Source organism: Carcharodon carcharias, chromosome 1 (assembly GCF_017639515.1).
Source record: "Carcharodon carcharias isolate sCarCar2 chromosome 1, sCarCar2.pri, whole genome shotgun sequence".
Taxonomy (NCBI): domain Eukaryota; kingdom Metazoa; phylum Chordata; class Chondrichthyes; order Lamniformes; family Lamnidae; genus Carcharodon; species Carcharodon carcharias.
In genome coordinates this window covers 67365773-67387556 of record NC_054467.1, presented here as the reverse complement: position 1 = coordinate 67387556, position 21784 = coordinate 67365773, and the positions used below count along the sequence as shown (strand labels likewise).

Genomic DNA, 21784 nt, shown 5'->3' with positions numbered 1-21784 from the left:
ACAGAGATGAGGAGAAACTTCTTTAGTCAGAGAGTGGTGAATCTATGGAATTCATTGCCACAGACAGCTGTGGAGGCCAGGTCATTGCGTATATTTAAGATGGAGATAGATAGGTTCTTGATTGCTAAGGGGATCAAAGCTTACGGCTCTGAGAATGAGAATGAGGTTCAGAAACCTATCAGCCATGATTGAATGGCGGAGCAGACTCGATGGGCCGAATAGCCTAACTTCTGCTCCTATGTCTTATGGAATTCAAATTCCACCATCTGTCATGGCGGGATTTGAACCCAGGTCCCCAGAGTTTTACCCTGGGTCTTTGGATTACTAGTTCAATGACAATACCACTACGCCAGTGCCTCCCCATATAATGCTGACTTGACACCAGTGGTGCCATTTTGGAGCTTAATGCTCCAGACAATGCTTCCTCTTAACCCCATACAATTGAACACCAGGCTGGAGTTTTAGATATTTGCAACATCTTGCAGTTTGCTGTTAACTGTTGCATGAGGCTGGTCACTGAGCCTCTCTATTCATTAGTTACATTTCATTCTTCCTTGCCAGAGGGTAACAAATAGAGCCAACATGTGTTTTTTTGCTAGGTTTGCACGCTTCTCTATGGTGCAGGGTGCCAGTGACTGTGCATACAATGCTTTCTGGGCACCACATTTCAATTCAACCCTATACTGGAACTGAAAGGGATTCCACTCCCTCAACGTCCAGCTGTTGTGTGACCATAGGCAGTGAATCATGCAGGTCAATGCCCAGTATCCTGGCTGTGGTCATGTTGCCTTCATTCTGCTGCAGTCTCCTGTGCCAACTGCATTTGAGCCAGCAAACAGACTAAAGAGTGGCTACTGGGCAACAGTGTTGCCTGCTGATCACATGGTTGACGACTCCAGTGCACAACCCACGCACGCTTGTGCAGCATGCACAGAATGAAAACCATACTGCCACATGAAATGTAATTCAGCAGACCACTGGGATGGTGAAACAACACTTCCGCTGCCTGGATCACTCTGGAGGAGCCCTGCTGGATTTGGGAGAGCAGGCATCAAGATTCATGGTGATTTGCTGCATGCTATGTGGTCTCGCCATTATAAGGGGATAGGCCCTAGCACCATCTGTGAGGCCAGCAGCTGAGAAGCAGGAGCGTAAGGAGCAGGAGGGGGAAGAGAGGAAGAAGAAGAAAGGAGGCAACCTAGATAGTTCTTTTCTGGCTAGGCTGCACATGAAGAACTCATTCGAGTGCAATACCAGCAACTGCAACCCCCATTCATCAGTCCACTTGGTGACAATGCTAAAATAAAAGCCCACCACAAAATAAATATTCCTAACCAAATTTATAAATCCAATCATTCCATCTTGCATGCAAAATACAACAAATCATCCTTATGCATTCCCTTAGTGCCTGTCTTCAGTGTGCCTGTTCCTATCCTAGTGCTCCTACAGAGTGCTACCCCAGTGGCAGCAGTATGGCTGGTGGAAGGCTGAAGATGGCCTTGAAGGACAACCTTGAGCAGCTGGGAGCTTACAAAGTTCAACTGCAGACTGTGCTATCTCAGCATGGGCAAGCAGGCTGACAAGCAACAGCAAGGGAACTAGTGGAGTGGCAGTGGTGAGAGGACATATGCTGTCTTCCTGAGAGAGCACAACAGGCTTGTGCTCCACGGAGCCACTGAACTTGCATGATACGGAGCACCTGCAATTGTAGTGATCTGTTGGAGGACAGATTGCTGAACTGCTAGGTCACACAACAAACTCCGATGCACACTGTGATTCACGGCCATCCTGGCAGCAGCCTGAGCTCGCATGGTAGCAAGCTGACCTTGCATGTGTTCAATCTGAGCTTCCACTGCAGCACATTCCTGTGGAAGTTGTATGTGCTGCAATGGAAGCTGAGATATCAGCCGTCAGACCCTGCATCATGCTTGGGTCCACAAGTGGAATTGGCCACCAGTTCTACACTGGAAAGGATGGGCTCCAAGCTCTGTGGAAAACCTTGCACCAATTTGGTGCTGGACTGCCCCATGCACCTGGACATTAAACACAGACTTTCTGGCAAGCTTCCCAGTGCTGCTCCATCAAAATGCTCATCTGAGTCCTTTCAGCAGATCTCATGTGTGACATCGCCCTCTGCTGAGCTGGCACCTGTGCTTTCCTTGATCCCTGCCCTGGCCACAGGCCATTCATTTCCAGTATTTCGCCATGTGCTGATCCCGTCTCTAAGCTATCTTCTAAATTACTCACAATTACCCATATCTTCCGCTCTCTGGGGCGTTGTACCAGGGGTGGGGGGGTTACCCCAAAGATGCGATGGGGCCCCCCAGATATCCCCACATAGGGATTACATGGCAATCGCCCAGCAAGTTCAAACTTTCATTTGGAAATGACCCTGCACTCCAACTGCCCTTTAGAGCTCTTAGGTCGATACATGCCCCACACCCCCCATGGCCCTTTATAGCCATTATGCCAACCCCATGCGCCCAGTCATTCCCATGGCCCTAATAGCCCCCATGCCAACTTAGTTCCAACTCATTCCAATGCATGCCCCCACCCGCCACCCTTTGCCCTTACTCCCTTCATGCCAACTCACCTTGTATCGATGGCAAACCTCAGGAGCCATGCTGACATAAAATAATGTGTCTATTGATTACATTACTATTTAAGTAAAACACTCTGGTTGATAAAAGAAATCATTCAATACATTGAAATTCCTTCAACTAATTTCTGATGAAATCAAACATTTCTCTTCTACAACCACTTGGAGCTGTCAATCAAACTGCACACTTAACAAGCACCCTACTTTGATAATGTTAGGTTGTAAAATCAGTCATTGCAGCACCAATCTTATAGGCTTATGTCAACAGACGACAACATGTCAATAGACAGATGAATTATCAAGCACTGATTTTTTTTAAACCCCATATTCTTTTCAAAATTTAAAGACCAGCAGATTTAAATCCCTTGGCAGCTTTGACAGTTCAGGGGTTTTGAGAATTCTTTGGCAGCTTTGACGGTTCCAATGAATTTATGCACTTTTTACGCACAATTATGTCAATTTTTAATATTTCCAAAGGGTGCCTTACTTACCCCAAGGGTATCATCTCAAAGGTGCCCCGGGACCATATCCAAAGGGGTACCTTACCTCTCCAAAGGAGTACCCTGGCTATCCAAACGAATCCACCAAATTCAGACCAGCTGCTACCTGTTCTAATCTGCACACATTGGGTTTCACACTCCTGGACTACCAAAATCCCACTTCAGTGGAGGCAGCTGATGATAAATGGCCAGCTGGCTCCATAAGGTGCGCATGCGCGAATCCTGGCCCGACTCCATTCCTGCCCCCGTGAGAGTGCTGTGTTCAAGATTAGGACTTAGGGTTTTCGGCCATTTCCACTTTTTTGCCAAGCCTCTCTGTCATGGTCATAACTTGGGCCGAAGTGATAATCCTGCATCTTCATCTCGCTCTTCTTGGGTGTTCCTTGACTGCCTGGTCAGGTTGCACTTGTCAGGTATCTGAAAGGAGTAAGCCACAAGAATAAGGTTGCACTTTGGGGATGGGAAGAAGCTACATGCTTATGCCACCTGCAGCTTGTAAATCAGAGATCAGTGTGGGATGAAAGGGACGAAGGTTGCGATGAGAAGTAGATATGAGGATAGCATTACCTTTGATAGTTTCGGTGCCTCTGCTGGCCACTGCCTCAGCAATGAGCACCCTGATAACGGCCAACACCATCTTCTACATGGGGTCAGGTGCACCTTACCCCTCCAATAAGCTCCTGTGTCAACTTGTCCTGCAAGGTAAAAGCAAGTATGTCAGTGAGTGCTGTTTGGGTGATGTGGCTGTCATTGTTGATTAGCTGGCAGTGTGTGCAAGCTGAACGTGTGTGTGTGAGGATTGCAGCTTGCAGCAGTGCAATGTGTGTGAGGGTCAAGTATATGAATGTCAGATATGAGTCCTGATTTATAGAGATTTTTGGTAGGTGAATGCAGGGGGTGTGATGAATTGAGAAGTTTCTGAGGTTAGTGGTGCAGTTGGTAGGATATAGCATGTGAAAATGCGTTCACTGACCTTGATCACTTGTGTGAGGTCATTGGATTTCTTATGGGACTGCATTCACTTGGGATTTGCCTCCTAGTATTGACCTCCATAGCTATCTGTCGCCATTGCTTTCTGAGCATGTGCCTGGAGAGCCTCCAGCCCCTCTGCAGGGATGGGGCATTTCTCCTCCTTTCCACCAAGTTCTCCAGAGCTGCATCTGAAAATGTGCAGCCTGCTCTTCCCATGTTGTGCTGTTGTTTTGTCTTTGTCAGGCCAGATTCAGCTTCCATAGGACTCCAAGCACATCCCCTTTAAGAGGTGCAGGCTAGTTTTAACTGGCACCCGTTGCTCACCAAATTGGTCTCCTACTAAGGCATCCAGCTAACCAACAGTGTGCTCATCACTGGTTAAACACTGAAATCATGTAAAACAGCAGGCAGCACAAAGTTTGCATGCTGTTTACCTTATGGTCAACATGCTTGAGCTGAGTGGACATTGCAACCCTTGTGCCTGGTTTTGAGGCCTATTGAATTTAGCCCCCGAGATGACATATTGCATTACTCTACTCAAGCATCAACCTTGTGAAGCTCAAATTTCAGATTCTTTTGTATTAGGGTATCCTTTTTATTCATTCACAGGATGTGGGTGTCACTGGCAAGGCCAGAATTTATTGTCCATCCTCAATTGCCCTTGAGAAGGTGGTCGTGAGCCACCTTCTTAAAAAGTTCTAGTCATGAAGCAAAGGTACCACCAACGGTGCTGTGAGGTAGGGAGTTCCAGAATTTTGGCACAATGATAATGAAGGAGCTATCATATATTTCTAAGTCAGGATGGTGTCTGACTTGGGGGAATGCTTGTGTCTTCTTCTGCCCTTGACCTAGGTGGCAGAGGCTGCAAGCTTGGGAACTGCTTTCAAAGAAATCTTGGCAACTTGCTGCAGTGCATTTTGCATACTGCAGTTACTGTGCATCACTGGTGGTAGTTGTGATACCAGTCAAGTGGGCTATGTTGTGCCGGATGTGTCGAGCTTCTTGAGTATTGTAGGAGCTTTTCCCATCAAGTTAAATGGGGTGTATTCCATCATACACCTAATTAGTGTTCCTTTTAGGTGGTGGAAATGCTTTGGGGCGCTAACAAATGAGCCACTCACTGGTCAATTGTAACCTCCAGGATATTGATGACGTGAAATTAAATGATGGTAATGCCATTGAATGTCAAGTGGGGATGGTTAGATTCTGCCTTGTTGGAGATGGTCATTGCCTGGCAAGAGTTTTACTTGCCACCTATCAGCCCAAGCCTGAATGTTGTCCAGGACCTGCTGCATGTGGGCTTGGACTGTTTCATTATTTGAAGAATTGTGAATGATACTGACATTGTGCTATCATCAGTGATCATCCCCACTTCTGACCTTATGATGACGAAAAGGTCATTGACAAAGCAGCTGAGGATGGTTGGGCCTCAGGGTAGTGTCCTACAGCAACCTCCTGGGTCTGAGATAATTTTTTATTTTCGTTCATGGGATGTTGCTGGCTCAGCCAGCATTTATTGCCTGTTCCTAACTTCCCCCATTCAGAGGGCATTTAAGAGTCAACCATATTGCTATGGGTCTGGAGTCACATGTAGGCCAGACCAGGTAAGGATGGCAAATTTCCTCCCCTAAAGGGCATTAGTGAAACAGGTGGTTTTTTATGGCAATCAGCAATGGTTTCATGGTCATCATTAGACTTTTAATTCCAGATTTCAAATTTCAACCCCGAGCCCCCAGAGCATTAGCTTGGGTTTCTAGAATACTAGTCCAGTGACAATACCACTATGCCACTTCTTCTCCCAAACTGGCCTCCAAAAACCACAAGCATCTTTCTTTGTGCTAGATATGACTCCAACCAGTGCAGACACGTCCCCTGATCCCTACTGACTTCAAAACTTACTCGGGCTGCTTGGTGCCAAACTTGTCAAGTGCTGCCTTGTTGTCAAGGGGCAGTCACTTTCATTTCACCTCTGTAATTCAGCTCTTTTGTCTATATTTGGACGAAGGCTATAGCAAGGTCTGGAGTCAAGTGCCAGTGTTGGAACCCAAACTGAGCATTGGTTGAGCAGGTTATTGATGAGAAAAGAGTTGCTTGATAACAATGTTGACAATACCTTCCATCACTGAGAGTAGCCTGATGGGCACTAACTGGCTGGATTGGATTTGTCCTGTATTTTTGTGAAAAGTTTCCAGGAAATTTTCCACTTTACCGAGCTGATGACAGTGCTGTAGGTGTACTGGAAAATGTTGGATATAGGTGTGACTAATTCAGGAACACAAGTCTTCAGTACTACTGCCGAGATGTTGTCAGGGCCCATAGCCTTTGCTTCTTCCAGTGCCATCAGCCATTTCTTGATCTCATGTGGAATGAACTGAATTGGCTGAAGACTTATATTTTTAATGCTGAGGACCACAAGAGGAGGCCGAGATGGATTATCCACTTGGCATTCTTGCTGGAGATGGTTGTGAGTTCTTCAGATTTAACTTTTGTACTGGATGTGCTGGCCTCCACCATCTTTGAGGATGGGGATGTTCACGAAGTCTCCTCCCCCAGTAAACTATATAGGGAAAATTTAAACTCTATTTACCTGTTGTAAACTGAACTCATGGGCAACTAAAATCGATTGGGTGACTTTCCACCAAAGTTCCATATGGATCCAGTCACCTTTAATTTTAACCTGCCGGTGGGAAGGACAACTACCTGAAACTTGCGGTGTCCTCAGTTAAATATGTAGATACCGGCCCAAAGATGTTATTGGGCATTAACGGCACTCACATGGCCTGAGTGACAAAACCTGTTGTGACCTTCCCACCATCTGAGTACAGTGGGAAGAAGATGCAGGACTAGCAGAGGCCATTTGATGCAAGGGGCTGAATTTTGCGTTGGCGAGCAGGGGGCGGGGCCCGCTCGCCGACAAGCAAAATAACGCGGGAGGACGTCAGACGGAACCCCCGATGTCACCCCGCCCCATTTAAATCTTCAGGAAGACCAGCCCGCAGCAAAATCAGCTGCAGGTCCGCTGACCTGTCAAAGGCCAATTGAGGCCATTGACAGGATCATTAAAACAACCAAAGAAACTGCCTGTCCAACCTTAAGGTTGGCGGGCAGGCCAGGAGCCCTGGTGGGCTTCAGAAAAAACATGAAACCTCATCCACCGGTGGGATGAGGTTTCATGTAGGGATTTAAAAAGTTGAATAAAGTTTTAGTGAAACTTATTAACATGTCCCATCTCGTGTGACATTGTCACATGAGGGGAACATGTTAAGGAGTTTGTTTTTTCCTATTTTTATTGTTTATACAACCGTCAGTGATGTCCCTGAGGCTGCACTTAGCCTCAGGGAGTTGTGCGCTCTTTCGTGTGCATGCGCAAAAGAGCGCACTCTCACACTTGGAGAATCCCCCTGCCTACACAGGAACGCATAGCACTTCCCGCCGGACGTCTCGCTGGTTGGGCCTTAATTGGCTCGCCCACTTAAAATGATAGCGGGGCCCACTTCTCCAGCGAGGATCGGCTCCCAGCCCGCCAGAGATTGGGTCAGGCCCGCCCGCCCAGTAGGCAGAAAATTCTGCCCTAGATACCTGTAGGGGGCAGGAGAAGCAGGTGTGTTTCCATGAGCCCATAAGGGAAGTTTAAGCCCTTCCAGCCCCAAACCTCAGCCACAGTGCAAACAGAAGGTTCACAGAGAACAAAACATTTGGAAAAAACTGGGGGTTTGTCATAACCTTCTGTTCCATCTAGTTACCAATAATCAAATGGAATTGGCAGAGGGCAGGCCTGGGAGCATTTCAGTCACATTGTCAGCAAGTCTGAATCTTCAATATCAGCCAGTGAAATAATGATCACCATCAGTTTGAGTGTTTTCATTTGGTCATCAGTAGTGTCCAGTGACTGCAATAGGAATAAAATAACTTTTAGGTAGTAGTGAAATATAGGTAAGGTTGATGCTACAATTTATGAATTGCTGAGGTCTGCAGTCATCCTATTTGAGGTTGTCTACCATTCCTAAATATAGGCAATACTGTGAAGAATCATATAATCAGCTTCTGCTTGTGGATTGGACAAAGGTAGTAACACTGTAGAATTAAGAAAATGACTCTAAAGTGAAATCTGTTATCCCCTTTCCAGAGCCATTACCAAAAGTGATTATGAAACTCCCTATTACCAAGAAAAGGATAATGGATATTATGGTAGTTTTATAATAAGATCATTGTATCCTGGCACGTGATATTGAGCATGAGAATCTAATATTATTAAGGTCATAGTACCCTGTTTCTTGGATGAGAGGATTAAAAGTATAGAATCTATTGCTCATTCTTCAAAGTTATATTTTGCATGAAAAGTTAAAATGACTTAATAAAGTGAATTAACAAATACAATTCAAATGGCCATGTTTAAAAAGTGAAAAAAAATTATAATTGCTCAGTAATTCAAATGGATTGACTTTCAATTCAAAGGCCACTGTAATTATATAGAGATGATTAGACAGCAAGAATACCAACTGTCGAGCAACTAGCCACATTTGAATAGCACAGATTGAAAAGTTGAATTGCTATTCCGAACTTTTACTTAACTAGCTTAGGATGGTGGTGGTGGGAATTTGGCAGAACTTGTCCATGCAGGACATTAAGTAGGTTGGATGGCGTCCAGTACAGGGTGAAAAATGCATGATAAAGAAAACTCCAGATCGGTGATAAAACAATCAGTACTTCAGATAGTGCTAATAAATTGCATTGGTTTATTTAACATATCACAATTAATAATGTCATCTGGGCTCTTTGATTGTACTGTAGGATTGTTGCACATTATCATCTGCATGCTACAAGGTTGATCTGACATTTATCTTTTATTCTTTTTACAAACTGTTTTACAAAAACAGTTATTTAAAGACACAGCAAACAATAGAATCAAGATAAGATATCCTGCTGCCATGTCTTAAAACTGAGACAAAGGTACAGCACACAGTTAAATGTCAATACTAATGAATGCTCTCACTGATAATAACATGTTTCCAGTTTCCTGAGCTGTCACTTTCTAGATTTACATTTCACGACCAATTTTTTTCAGTCAGATGGATGTTGTTCTTGGAAGGAACACCACTGAATATAATAAGTAGTTGTAGTGCTGTGTATTTCAGTATACTTTGAAGTACAGTTGAATTTGACACTTTACTGTTCGTTTCAATATGAACTCTTTAAACACTGGATCATTTGCTATTTGCAGTTAATGTCCCCATTACAGTCAATGCTGCCATGAATAGCAGCCTAGATTTTGGTTACACCTCTATAACGTAAAGAGGTGGCACTTCTATTTGTGGAAGCAGACTCCGCTGGAAGCAGTAACACAAAGCGGTAAAAAGAAATGCTGCACTTATTCACCAGGATTCCCTATGCAGCCATCAGTGCAAAGGGAGACCAGAAACCCAGTGGGTTTCACTAGGATGAAAAGCAACAAACTAATAATTTCATAAGATAGCCTGCCAGCTCATGATTTTCTGTCTGTGAAGATAAGGTGGGAGGAAAATCATCGGCTTGAGTGCAGAAGAGGAAAATCCTGGGTTCATTTCTCTATTTTCTATGATGGGGGGAACTATAAATTATTTTATATTACTGACCTTCACCTTTAATGTTACATGCTAATATTTTCATATTAATTAATCGATACGAAATACATAAAAAAAACTTTTCATCTAATTGAGTCACTTAACCGATTTCCTGCAGCCCCTGATATTTCTATTCATCATCATGAACTCTCCAGAGGACAGTCAATGACAGCAAACTCTAAATAGGAACTGAGCAATCAATATTGTTCCAATGAGGAACAGTCTCAAATTGTGGCAAATAAGAAGGGGCACGGAGATAAGGTAGTGCATTCATGGCAGTATGAAAGTTTTCACTTGTAGGTCCCTACATGATGAGTTCCCAATCTCCATTGTGCTGTCAAATACAGAGAAAAACAATAAATTAGATGGGAAATCATCTTGTGCCTCTTTTATGCACCTCTTAAGTATGGAACAAGCTGCCTGCCCCCCTGTTTTGTTGCAGAATGATACATTGAAGAATGGGGAAACAAAGATTAGAAAAAAAAGTACTATGGTATGGATAATTCCAAGAAAAGTATGAGTTTCTCTTACCCTAATTACATTTGTCCATACACAGTCTGTGCAATTTGAATAATGAAAATATTTAATTTAGTATTTTAATAATCAGCCTATAGTGATTCTAGTTCTAAAATATGCAAATAACAATTTGTCCTGTTTTAGATTTTCTTACACCTTGCAGTACAACATCTAAACTTCTTTGGTCTTTACTGGCTGATCATTAAGCTTTGTTAAGGAGGAGGGCAGGACGGTGGGGAGAAGTGCACACAGTTAAATGATCTTCTAAATTTTCTATCCATTCATTGTAATGGTACATAAATCAAATGAGTTCTGTTCCCGACATCCGATCCTCTACACCAGGTTTGCTGCCATTTGGTTCATTCAGGTGGTAAAACCTAGAATATACCCTACTGTATTCCAACAGGATTCCCTCCTCTCCCCATTTCCCTAAACGACAGGGTAGGAACTCCCTGATCTTACACCCCACCCACTTTTCTAATTCCATTTTGTGTTTTCACTGCAGAATAACTTCAGCCCCAATGAACTGTTAAATATGAAAATAACAATTTCTTTACAGAATTAAAAGGGATCACTATTAGTGTTGGAAACTAATGCTATAGGAACTAGAACTTCTTTATAGACCAAAGGTTTGTGTTTGCAGAAATGCAATTTGTCAATGACTCAATATACAAACTGTAGAAATTCAAAAAACATACTAAGACTTATATTTTAAGGAATTAAACCTCCAATTTTGCAACATTAAAGTGCTTCATTGAATCCTCTTAACACAGTATTATCTGTTCTAGCTTTGGTAAGCGCACCAACTGAAATTGAGTTAGTTCTTCTGAAAATCATCTTATAAGAATCAGAATGTTGATCAACATCATATTATTACTCAAGTGCTTTCTAATTTCCTTTCCTTGGTTTAAATGTATAAAATGCTTTCATGAAATTTAATGATCATGGACTCAACAATGTTTATTTGTCCAACACTAGAATGGGCCAATTGATGATAGGGAGATCATTAGGGAGAAGGATGAGGGAGGAGAATAATGTAACCCCCCCGTTTAAGAAGGGAGTGAGGCAAAAGACGGGAAATTACAGGCCGATTAGCCTGACCTTGGCTGTTGGTAAGATTTTAGAGTCCATTATTAAGGATGAGATTTCAGAATACTTGGAAGTGCATGATAAAATAGGGCAAAGTCAGCATGGTTTCATCAAGGGGAGGTCATGCCTGACAAATCTGTTAGAATTCTTTGAGGAGGTAATGCGTAGGTTAGACAAAGGAGAGCCAATGAATGTTATCTACTTGGACTTCCAGAAGGCCTTTGACAAGGTGCCGCACAGGAGGCTGCTCAATAAGATAAGAGCCCATGGTGTTAGAGGCAAGGTACTAGCATGGATAGAAGATTGGCTGTCTGGCAGGAGGCAGAGAGTGGGGATAAGGGGGTCCTTCTCAGGATGGCGGCTGGTGACTAGTGGAGTTCCGCAGGGGTCAGTATTGGGACCACAACTTTTCACTTTATACATTAATGATCTAGATGAAGGAACTGAGGGCATCCTGGCTAAGTTTGCAGATGATACAAAGATAGGTGGAGGGACAGGTAGTATTGAGGGGGCGGGGAGGCTGCAGAAGGATTTGGACAGGTTAGGAGAATGGGCAAAGATGTGGCAGATAGAATACAACGTGGGCAAATGTGAGGTCATGCACTTTGGTAGGAAGAATAGAGGCATAGACTATTTTCTAAATGGGGAGAGAATTCAGAAATCTGGAGTGCAAAGGGACTTGGAGTCCTAGTCCAGGATTCTCTTAAGGTTAACTTGCAGGTTGACGCGGTAGTTAGGAAGGCAAATGCAATGTTGGCATTTATTTCGAGAGGACTAGAATATAAAAGCAGGGATGTGCTGCTGAGGTTTTATAAGGCTCTGGTCAGACCACATTTAGAATACTGTGAGCAATTTTGGGCCCCGTATCTCAGGAAGGATGTGCTGGCCCTGGAGAGGGTCCAGAGGAGGTTCATGAGAACGATCCCAGGAATGAAAGGCTTAACATATGAGGAACGTTTGAGGACTCTGGGTCTATACTCGATGGAATTTAGAAGGATGAGGGGGGATCTGATTGAAACTTACAGAATACTGAAAGGCCTGGATAGAGTAGACGTGGGGAAGATGTTCCCATTAGTAGGAGACTAGGACCTGAGGGCACAGCCTCAGAGTAAAGGGAAGACCTTTTAGAACAGAGATGAGGAGAAACTTCTTTAGCCAGAGAGTGGTGAATCTATGGAATTCACTGCCACAGAAGGCTGTGGAGGCCAGATCATTGAGTGTATTTAAGACCGAGATAGACAGGTTCTTGACTGGTAAGGGGATCAAAGGTTACAGGGAGAAGGCAGGAGAATGGGGTTGAGAAACTTATCAGCCATGATTGAATGGCGGAGCAGACTCGATGGACCGATTGACTTAATTTCTGCTCCAATGTCTTATGGTCTAATAATTAGCCAGTAGTAAAGTGTTCCAACACCAATGATTGAGAAGGTATTTCTTGTAGTATCCAAAGCTATTTTTGAAAGGCTCCACAAAGATAGGGTGGCACACGTTAGTTCATGGTCACAATTCCCCATGGTTTCTCGTTACAAGCATACCAACAGTGAGAGGTATAAAACAGGAGGGCAACTCACTCATGGCCAGGCCCAGTCACATTTGAGTAGGCAATGATGGAGAAGAGTTCTTTGAGATCTGGAACCTCTTTCTGGCTTATTTTGTCTAGAGAATTTGTATGGCAAAAGAAGTGTGAAAATCAAGAAACACAGGCTCCATACAACCAGCGGAACAATGTTTGTACATTCCAAAATACAAAGCTGCACTGTATTTGGCTGACAACTCTCATAAACGACACATTTTCTCCGTTCTCTCCTATTTTGTGGACACTGTAGAGAATTTCAGCAAATGCCAATCTTTTATGAGTATGATGACAGGATTTTTTTTTACCTTGTGAGCTCTCAAGCTGCCAGGGCTGGTTGGGGAGGAGCTGGATGACTTTGTAGATTTGGGTGTTGACAGTTGACTGCTTGGAGTTCCATTTACTGTTAACATAGAAAATAAAATTTATATAATATGAACATTTGAACAGAAAGTCCCACAACATAATCAGCATGATAGAAAGCCAATGCTTCTTATGAACAGTGAGAAATTTCATGTTGCTAAAAACTGAAGAATAACAGGGCCTTTCATTTCACAAAGGACAACATTTATATTTGCTATGCTAATACCCAAAATTTAATACAGCGTGCCATCCAGGTTTTGAAGCTAAAAGCAGTGTTATTTGTTTACTTCAAATAACATTAAGGGCGGAACTGGTCTTTGCCAGTAGCAAATTGGACCCATTGCAAATTTGCAGCCCATTTTACATCGAGCCCAATTTCTTTTGCACTAACTTCAAAAGATAAGAAAAACAGATTTGGCAGAAAACAGGCTGCCAATTTGCTACGAGCCAACTGGTGAAGGCTACTGACTTTCTGGAACATTTTATTTTAAGTTAACTTCATTTACATAAGGCAGTGGCCATTTTTATCTAACAGTTTGAAGTTGCCACAGTTACCGTTCCCATTTCCACAACTTATTCTGTGTTCATTACAAAGAAAATGGAAATACTTTGCACGGTGCAGAAGAGAATCTTTAAAATTAGAGGCACTACCTAGGCTGACAGTAAGGTATCTGGAGAAATAAAACAAACTTAATTTGTTCCTCCTTGTTTGCCTGTCTAATTTCCAATACTCTGCCTCACCACAATCAAGCATAATTTTTTTTAATCTATTGTATCCAGTGATTCCAGGTTTTCTGTCTGTATGCTGCTCCTGATCACTCCACCCAGAGACATGGATTCCAAGATAATTGGTTAAATATCGGTCCCTGAGGAAAGCCGTGAGAGATCAACTAGCATATGATAACATAACATTGCACAAACAGAATTTTGCAACGTCAGCGATGGAGAGGTCTCTGCCCAGCTTTCCGTGAATCAAATGCAAGTGACGTACCAAGGTATTTTCCATCAGTAATGTGAATTGTGAGATTATGGTCATATTGCAATGTTCTAAGTAGGACGACAGTGTATTTCACCCCTTTACAGGTATAAAAGTTGAAAAAACTGAAATTAAAAATTACAAGGTAAAAGTTTACACTGCAGGGATTATGACTAATTTGTCTTTTAATAAATTAAAAGAAGCAGTGATTTAAAGCAGAATGTTAACCAAAACCAAATAAACAACAGATAATAAACTTTGGAAAAGACTTGAAATAACCGTTGATGAATCAATACAAAACATTCAGTTTTACCTTCTAAGAGTTCATTTATTTTAGCTTCTAATAGTTTATTACAAGGAATGACAAACTGATTTCCACCCCTCCCCACCTCCCCACAATGATCCTTGAAAGCTATAGACTTTGCTACATCCTGCAGGCTTAAGTTGTTAAATTGATTTCAATCCCACCAGAACTCCTATAACATCAGTGCCTTTCCCTGCTGAAGCAAATTTATACCACGTTGCTATTGATTAATAACAATAAATGTGGCTATATTCCAGAGGGAAAGTACTGGCCAGGTTTACATGATGTTGATGGCTCTTAAAGCATTCTAAAAGATTGTTTCAGATTTATCAATGTCGATCACACTTCTCCTGGCATCTTTTTTTCTTCTTTTAACACACTTTATTCATTTTCTTCCCATTTTTGCTTTTCTTTGCCCTGCCACATGTCATTGCCAAGAACAAAACCTTCCCCTAAAACTCTAACAATGTTGTTATGTAACTTGCCATTTACCTCTCATGGCTATTTTGAGTCATTTGAGGCATGATGTGTGGTAAGTGTCATATACTTGAGAGGTAAATGCGGACCTACTGTTTGAAATTTTAACTCACTCAAAACCCATTCACTTGCACAGAGTTAAAATCGGGCCCCATCCATGATTTCCAAAGCTTTTTCCACCACTGAGGAATAAAGTTTCATGCCTGGGTCTGCTGTAGACTAATTGATGGAGACTGATTGCTATGTTGTCAATAACTCAATTATCAATGTATCATGTGACTAGCAGGTTGACAGATGGCGAACAGGGTGGACCTTGATCTTTTCCCATCTAGCAAGTCTTAAGTCCCTATGAGAACAATATTGAATACTCATCAGATTTTTCCTCCTTCATTGTGGAAAATGTGTCGATTCCACTTGGCATTTCCTCATCTGTCTCATTACAATAATGTGGTATCCTGGTGGTTTGAGTGAATCAAAGATTGAATTTTACATTTATCACAACCTAAAGAGGTCCCTGAGCACAGAGCTGCCAATCAAGCCAGTTTCACAGGCACAATGGAGTATAGGTAAATTAGGAACAGGGGTAAGAAATTGAGCCCCTTGGGCCTGTTCCACCGTTCAATTAGATTATGGCTGACCTGCACTTCAACTCTGTTTTACTGCCATTGCTTGATGTTTGCTGAATCCCTTATCTAACAAAATTGTATTGAACTCAGATTTCATAGCTCCATTTGACTGAGAATCCACAGACTTTTAGGAGAGAGTTCCAAATTTCTACTATCCTTTCTGTGAAAAAGTGCTTCCTAATTTTGCTCCTGAGTAGTCTAGCTCTAATTTTTAAGACTGTGTTCCCTTCTTCTTGGATCCCCCACCAGAGAAAGTAATGAGCTGAATTTTACATGCCACCAGCAGGCGTGTTTCTCGCGGGACGGGACACTTAAAATGCGGTGGGCGCCCATCCCACCCACCCCTGAGCTCACCACCATAATACTAGGGGTGGACAGGTGCTGCAATCGGCAGCCTATCTGCCATATTTAAATCAACAATTAAAGATCAATTAGGCCTTTTATCAACCTAGCCTAGCTCTGAAGGAAGGTCATATGGACTCGAAATGTCAACTGTTTTTCTCTCCACAGATGCTGTCAGACCTGCTGAGTTTTTCCAGCATTTTCTGTTTTTCTTTCAGATTTCCAGCATCCGCAATATTTTGCTTTTAGGGTTTTGATGCTGCAATATTTTGCTTTCAGGGTTTTTATCAAGCCTATTGACCCTGATAATACACTGCCCACGCAATAATATGTTTAACGTGGGCAGCAGGGCGGGAACGGAAAGCCCAATTTTTAACCTGAAATGGTGGGAAGGAGGACGGGTTCACTCTTTGGGGGCTGCTCCTTGCCGAGCGCAGAGCAGCCGCGGCCCCCCTTAGACTAAACATCCCTTCCTTCCTACTCGCTCCCTCCCTTAAACCCAGCCCCTTCCCCCCATTGCCTCTCCCCATAATCTCCCCTAATCCTCCCTGGCCAAGACCCCGGACTTCCCTGCTCTGGGGATCCGAGACCTTGAGCTCCATGACTCACCTGCAGTCCCGACAGCTGCCACTAATGCCTTCCTGGCGCTGCTGGGACTGAGGGAGATGCTGACCAATCTGATTGGCTGGCAGCTCCAGGGGACGGTTCCACTCGGCTCCTCATTAATGAGCCCCACAGCGCTCTATTGCTGCACGGCAGGTCAACATAGAGCATGTTAGCTCTACGCCAACGAGGTTTCCGGGGTGGGAGGGGGTGGTCTGCCCCCCCCCATCATATTATTCCGCCCTAATATCTCTACGTTTATCCTATCAAATCCTTTTAATTTCAAACATGTCCATCAGACCACCCCTCAATCCTCTATACTCAAGGGAAAACAAGAATATGACCTGTCCTTGTAATTTACAATAGCAACAACTTATATTTATATAGCATTTTCAATGTAATAATATATTCCAGGGTGCTTCACAGGAGTATTATAGAAGAAAATATGACACCAAAGGAGATATTAGGTCAGAGGGTCAAAATTCTGGTTACAGGTGTTGTCTTTAAGGAGTTTCTTAAAAGAGGAAAGTGAGGTAGAGAGGTGGAGAGGAACAAGGTAGGGAAGGAATTCTAGAACTTAGGGCCTGGATGACTGAAGGCATGGCTACTAATGGTGGAGAAATTAAATTCAGGGAAGAGTCTGGGATCAGATGAATGCAGATATCTTGCAGGGCTGTGGGGTTGGAGGAAATTACAGAGCTAGGGAGGGGTAGGTCATGGTGGCATTTGAATTCAACAATTAAAATTTTTAAATTAAAATATTGCTTAACCGGGAGCCAGTGTAGGTCAGTGAGCACAGGGTAATAGGCGAACGTGACTCAGTGCAAGTTAAGACACAGGCAAGTTTTGGAAGACCTCAAGTTTATGATGAATAGAAGGTGGGAGACCAGCTAGAAGTGCAATGGAATAGTCAAGTCTAGAGATAACAAAGGCATGAATGAGATTTTCAACAGCAAGTGAGGTGAGACAGGGGAGAAGTCGGGAGGTTCAATGGAAGTGCAACAAATACATAACCAGGAGTTTATCTCAGGGGGTAAAACTTTTAGCTTGAGCGTAAAACGACATGCACTGATGTCAGGTGAGCGTCCTGACATCAACACGCAGTTGCGCAATATTTTGTAAGCACACCCACCGACAATTAAAAGGTCTGTTAAGGCCTTTAACAAGGTTATTAAATTAAGGTTTCCGCTACTTGTCCAACCTTATGGTTGGTGGGCAGGCGAAAAAGCCAAGCAGCCTTTGCATTTCTAGAAAACCTCATCCATGAGCGGGATGAGGTTTCCTAAAGCAAATAAAAATAAAATAAAATTTCTCCTCTTCTGGATGTCAGATAAGCAGTCTGATAGTTTAGCAATAATGGAGGAGTTGAAAGATATGGTGGTGAGCTGGAGCTAGGTGTCGTCAGCGTACGTGTGAAAGCTAACTCTGTGCTTGCGGATGATGTCATTGAAGGTGGCATGTAGATGAGAAATGAAAGAGCCCAAGGATAGATCCTTGGGGACACTGCAGGTAACAGTGTGGAAGCAAGAAGAGAAGCTATTGCAAGTGATAGCGGTTGCTATGATTAGGTGGATAGCATTACAACCAGATGAGAGCAGTCCCATTTGGCTGGACGGCAGTGGAGAGATGTGGAATAAGGATGGTGCGGTCAACCACATCACAGGCTGCAAACAGGTTGAGATGGATGAAGAGGGATAGTTTACCTTTGTCACAGTGAATCAGATGTCATTTGTCACTTTGATAATAGTCATTTCGGTACTGTGGGAGGGGCAAACATCTGATTGGAGGGTTTCAAACATTGAGTTCTGGGAAACGTGGGAATGAGTTTAGGAGGTGACAACATGTTCAAGGACTTTGGAGAGGAAAGGGGGTTTACAAAGACTGTGGGGGTGATCAAGGGTTGAGCTTTTGAGGGCCAAGGTGATGATGGTAGATATAAAGGAGGAGGGAACAACACCTGAAAATTGAGAACCATTAAGAATATCAATTAACATGACGACAGAAGGGGAAGTTGGGTGGTCTGCAGTTTAGTGAGAATAGATTCAAGGGAGCAGGAGGTGTATCTCATGGACAAGATAAATTCAGAAAGGGCATGAGGGGAGATGGGAAGGAAACTAGAGAAAGATGCGCATTCAAGGTTAGGATAGCAGGAAGAGGAAGTTTGACCTGGTGGGCTAGTGGAAAGGAGGGATACAGCAGAGACAGCTGTTAATATGATTGGAGTTACGATCAGTTTAATGGATTTTCTCAAATCTTTTTAGCTTAAGTATAAATGTTATTGAAACATTTGATAAGAATTAGTCAAAAGTTTCCCACGATGTAAAACCATCTGCTTCTTAAAGTGAGCAGTTAAAGGGATAGTAAAGATGCTAGGTCTTACTCAAGAAAATCAAAGGAGAACTCAAAAAACAAAAACAGAAAATGCTGAAAAAACTCAGCCGGTCTGACAGCATCTGTGGAGAAAGAAGCAGAGTAGATGTTTTGAGTCTGAAGAAGAGTCATACAGAGTCAAAACGTCAACTTTGTTTCTCTCTCCACAGATGCAGTCAGACCTGAGTTTTTCCAGAATTTTCTGTTTTTGTTTCAGTTTTCCAGCATCTGCAGTATATTGTTTTTATCTGAGAACTCAAAAAAGTAGTCAGCTAGGATTTCAACAGGTCTTGTCCAACAGTGTGCTGTAACTTCGGCGGGAGCCCCAAAAATTTCACAGAAATGGCCTCACTTGCTGCTTCTCCTGGATTTCTGCCAATCTTTTCCTAAATTACAGCAGGAATTTGTGGAACCTATGCAGTAATTATATCCTGAAATCTTAAGGGGAAAAAACTCTGGGTATCATTTTAATCTTCTTTCTATAGACAAAGGTACTTTCAGATGGGTATTTGTGACCAGATCTACTTTGAACAAAGATGCAAACTGAATGGAAAAGGTAAAAAGGACCACTTTTAACTCCTGGTTCAAGTTATGCGGTGGAAGCATTTCCCATACTTCAGGACAGACTAGCAGATCAAGTCACTCGACCAGGTGAACACTAATTTAATCAGATGGATTGCGAGGGTGTTGGAATGCTTCAGCAACCAGCGTGAACCAGAACCATACCAGAGAATCTAGTTTTTACAGTTTACTACAAATATACAACAACATTTTATCCATTTTAAAGACTGCCTTTCTTTGCCATGTTACATTCTAATTGTTCAGTAATGGTGGTGTTCCTGGAATATATGAATAAATGAATTATAACATTATAATGAGAAACAGCAATAACAGGTAAACAGCCATAGTAATAAATAAACCTAAATAGGTTTAATGGTTCTGAAAAGGCAAAAGGTTGGGACTGCTGGTAATAGGTCTGTTCGCTGTGGCATTTACAGACTCTTTGATAATCAATGCAAAGATTGGATAACACATTGCTATGTGATTAATCAATTGCAAAATCCACAGAAGTGGCAGGTCCAAGAATTCTGCAATACCTACAGATGAGAAGTGGATTCCTCCTGTGCATGTGTGGTGTAGTTAATTTAATATTATCCAAAATCCAGTTAGTGAAACCAGGAATTATTCCAACCCACTTCAATTTTAAGGCAAAGATCTTCTGTTTGCTATCATTTGATGTCCCCAGGGGTGTGCAGCTCATCATTCATCTAAATATATTGCTTTTTAGCTGGCTTACTGTGATTCATTCTCCAGCTTTATTCTTTCTCCGTGCTGAAGTGCTGACCATACATTCGCCATAGTAGCTTAATAGTACAACCAAAATGAAAAACTCAGCAATGGGGAATTGACAGCATAATGTGATGAAATAGGGCAATTTCTCTTATATAGTTCTGATATAACCAGAGTTATAATGGAAACTGTCCAATCATTGTATCATAAGGTTTAGGTGGGGTATGGAAAAGGACAAATAGCAATCTACAGTAAGAGTAATTAAGTGAGGGAAAGCCAACTTCAATGGTGTAAGAATGGATCTGAGCCAAATAAATTGGAATCAAAGGTTGGCAGGAAAAATGGTAGCTGAACAATGAGCTATCTTCAAAGTAGAGATAGTTTGGGCACAGTCAAGGTATATTCTCTTGAAAGAGAAAGTTAGAGCAATCAAATCCAGAGCTCTCTGGTTGAGAAACGGGATAGAGATTAAGACGAAGAAAGAAACAGAAACTATATAAGAGGAATTGCCCTATTTCATCACATTATGCTGTCAATTCCCCATTGCTGAGTTCTTCATTTTGGTTGTACTATTAAGCTACTATGGCAAATGTATGGTCAGCACTTCAGCACAGAGAAAGAATAAAGCTAGAGAATGAATCACAGTAAGCCAGCTAAAAAGCAATATATTTAGATGAATGATGAGCTGCACACCACTGGGGACATCAAATGATGGGAAACAGAAGATCTTTGCCTTAAAATTGAAGTGGGTTGGAATAATTCCTGGTTTCACGAACTGGATTTTGGATAATATTAAATTAACTTATGACAGATGTCAGATGGATAATACAATGGAAAACCGGGCTGGATATAGAAAGTTCAGAGGGGAAGTGAAAAAGAAAATCAGAGAAACAAAGACAGAGTGTGAAAAGAGACTGGCAGCTAACATAAAAGCGAATCCCAAAGTCTCCTATAGGCATATAAATGGTAAAGAGGTGGTAAAAGGAGGAGTACAGCTGATTAGGGACCAAGAAGAGGATTTACGCATGGAAGCAGGAAGCAGAGCTAAGATATTAAATGAATACTATGCATCTGTCGTTAACCAGGCCACGGTGAAAGAAGAAGTGATTAAAACACTAGAAGGATTTAAAATTGGTAAAGAAGAGGTGTAAGATAGGTTGCTGCACTTAAAGTCGGTAAAGCACCAGGATCGGATGAGATGCATCAAAGGAGGGAAGTGAGAGTGGAACTTGCGGAGACACTGGCCATAATTTTTCAGTTTTCCTTAGACTCAGGATGGTGCCAGAGAACTGGAGAATTGCAAAAGTTACACTCTTATTCAATAAAATAGTGTAAAGGTAAGTCTACAACTACAGGTCAGTCAGTTTAACTTCAATAGTGGGGAAAATTCTAGAAACAATAATTTGGAACAAAATTAACAGTCACATGCACAAATGTGGATTAATGAAGGAAAGCCAGCATGGATTTGTTAAGGGAAAGTCATGTTTAACTAACTTGCTTGAGTTTTTTGATGAGGTAATTCAGAGAGGGTTGATGAGGGCAATGTTGTTGATGTGTTGTACATAGATTTCCAAAAGGCCAATG

General features: G+C 42.4%; 1 protein-coding gene across 2 annotated transcripts in view; it reads right to left on the bottom strand.

Moving 5' to 3' along the window:
* The window catches only part of dclk2a (doublecortin-like kinase 2a), a 670049-nt gene that overhangs the window by 371238 nt on the left and 277027 nt on the right, over positions 1-21784 (bottom strand). For both annotated transcript variants that reach the window (XM_041199370.1, XM_041199378.1), the window contains one exon: positions 13158-13252. In XM_041199370.1, the coding sequence (XP_041055304.1) occupies positions 13158-13252 (95 nt within the window). The remainder of the gene's footprint in view (positions 1-13157; positions 13253-21784) is intronic.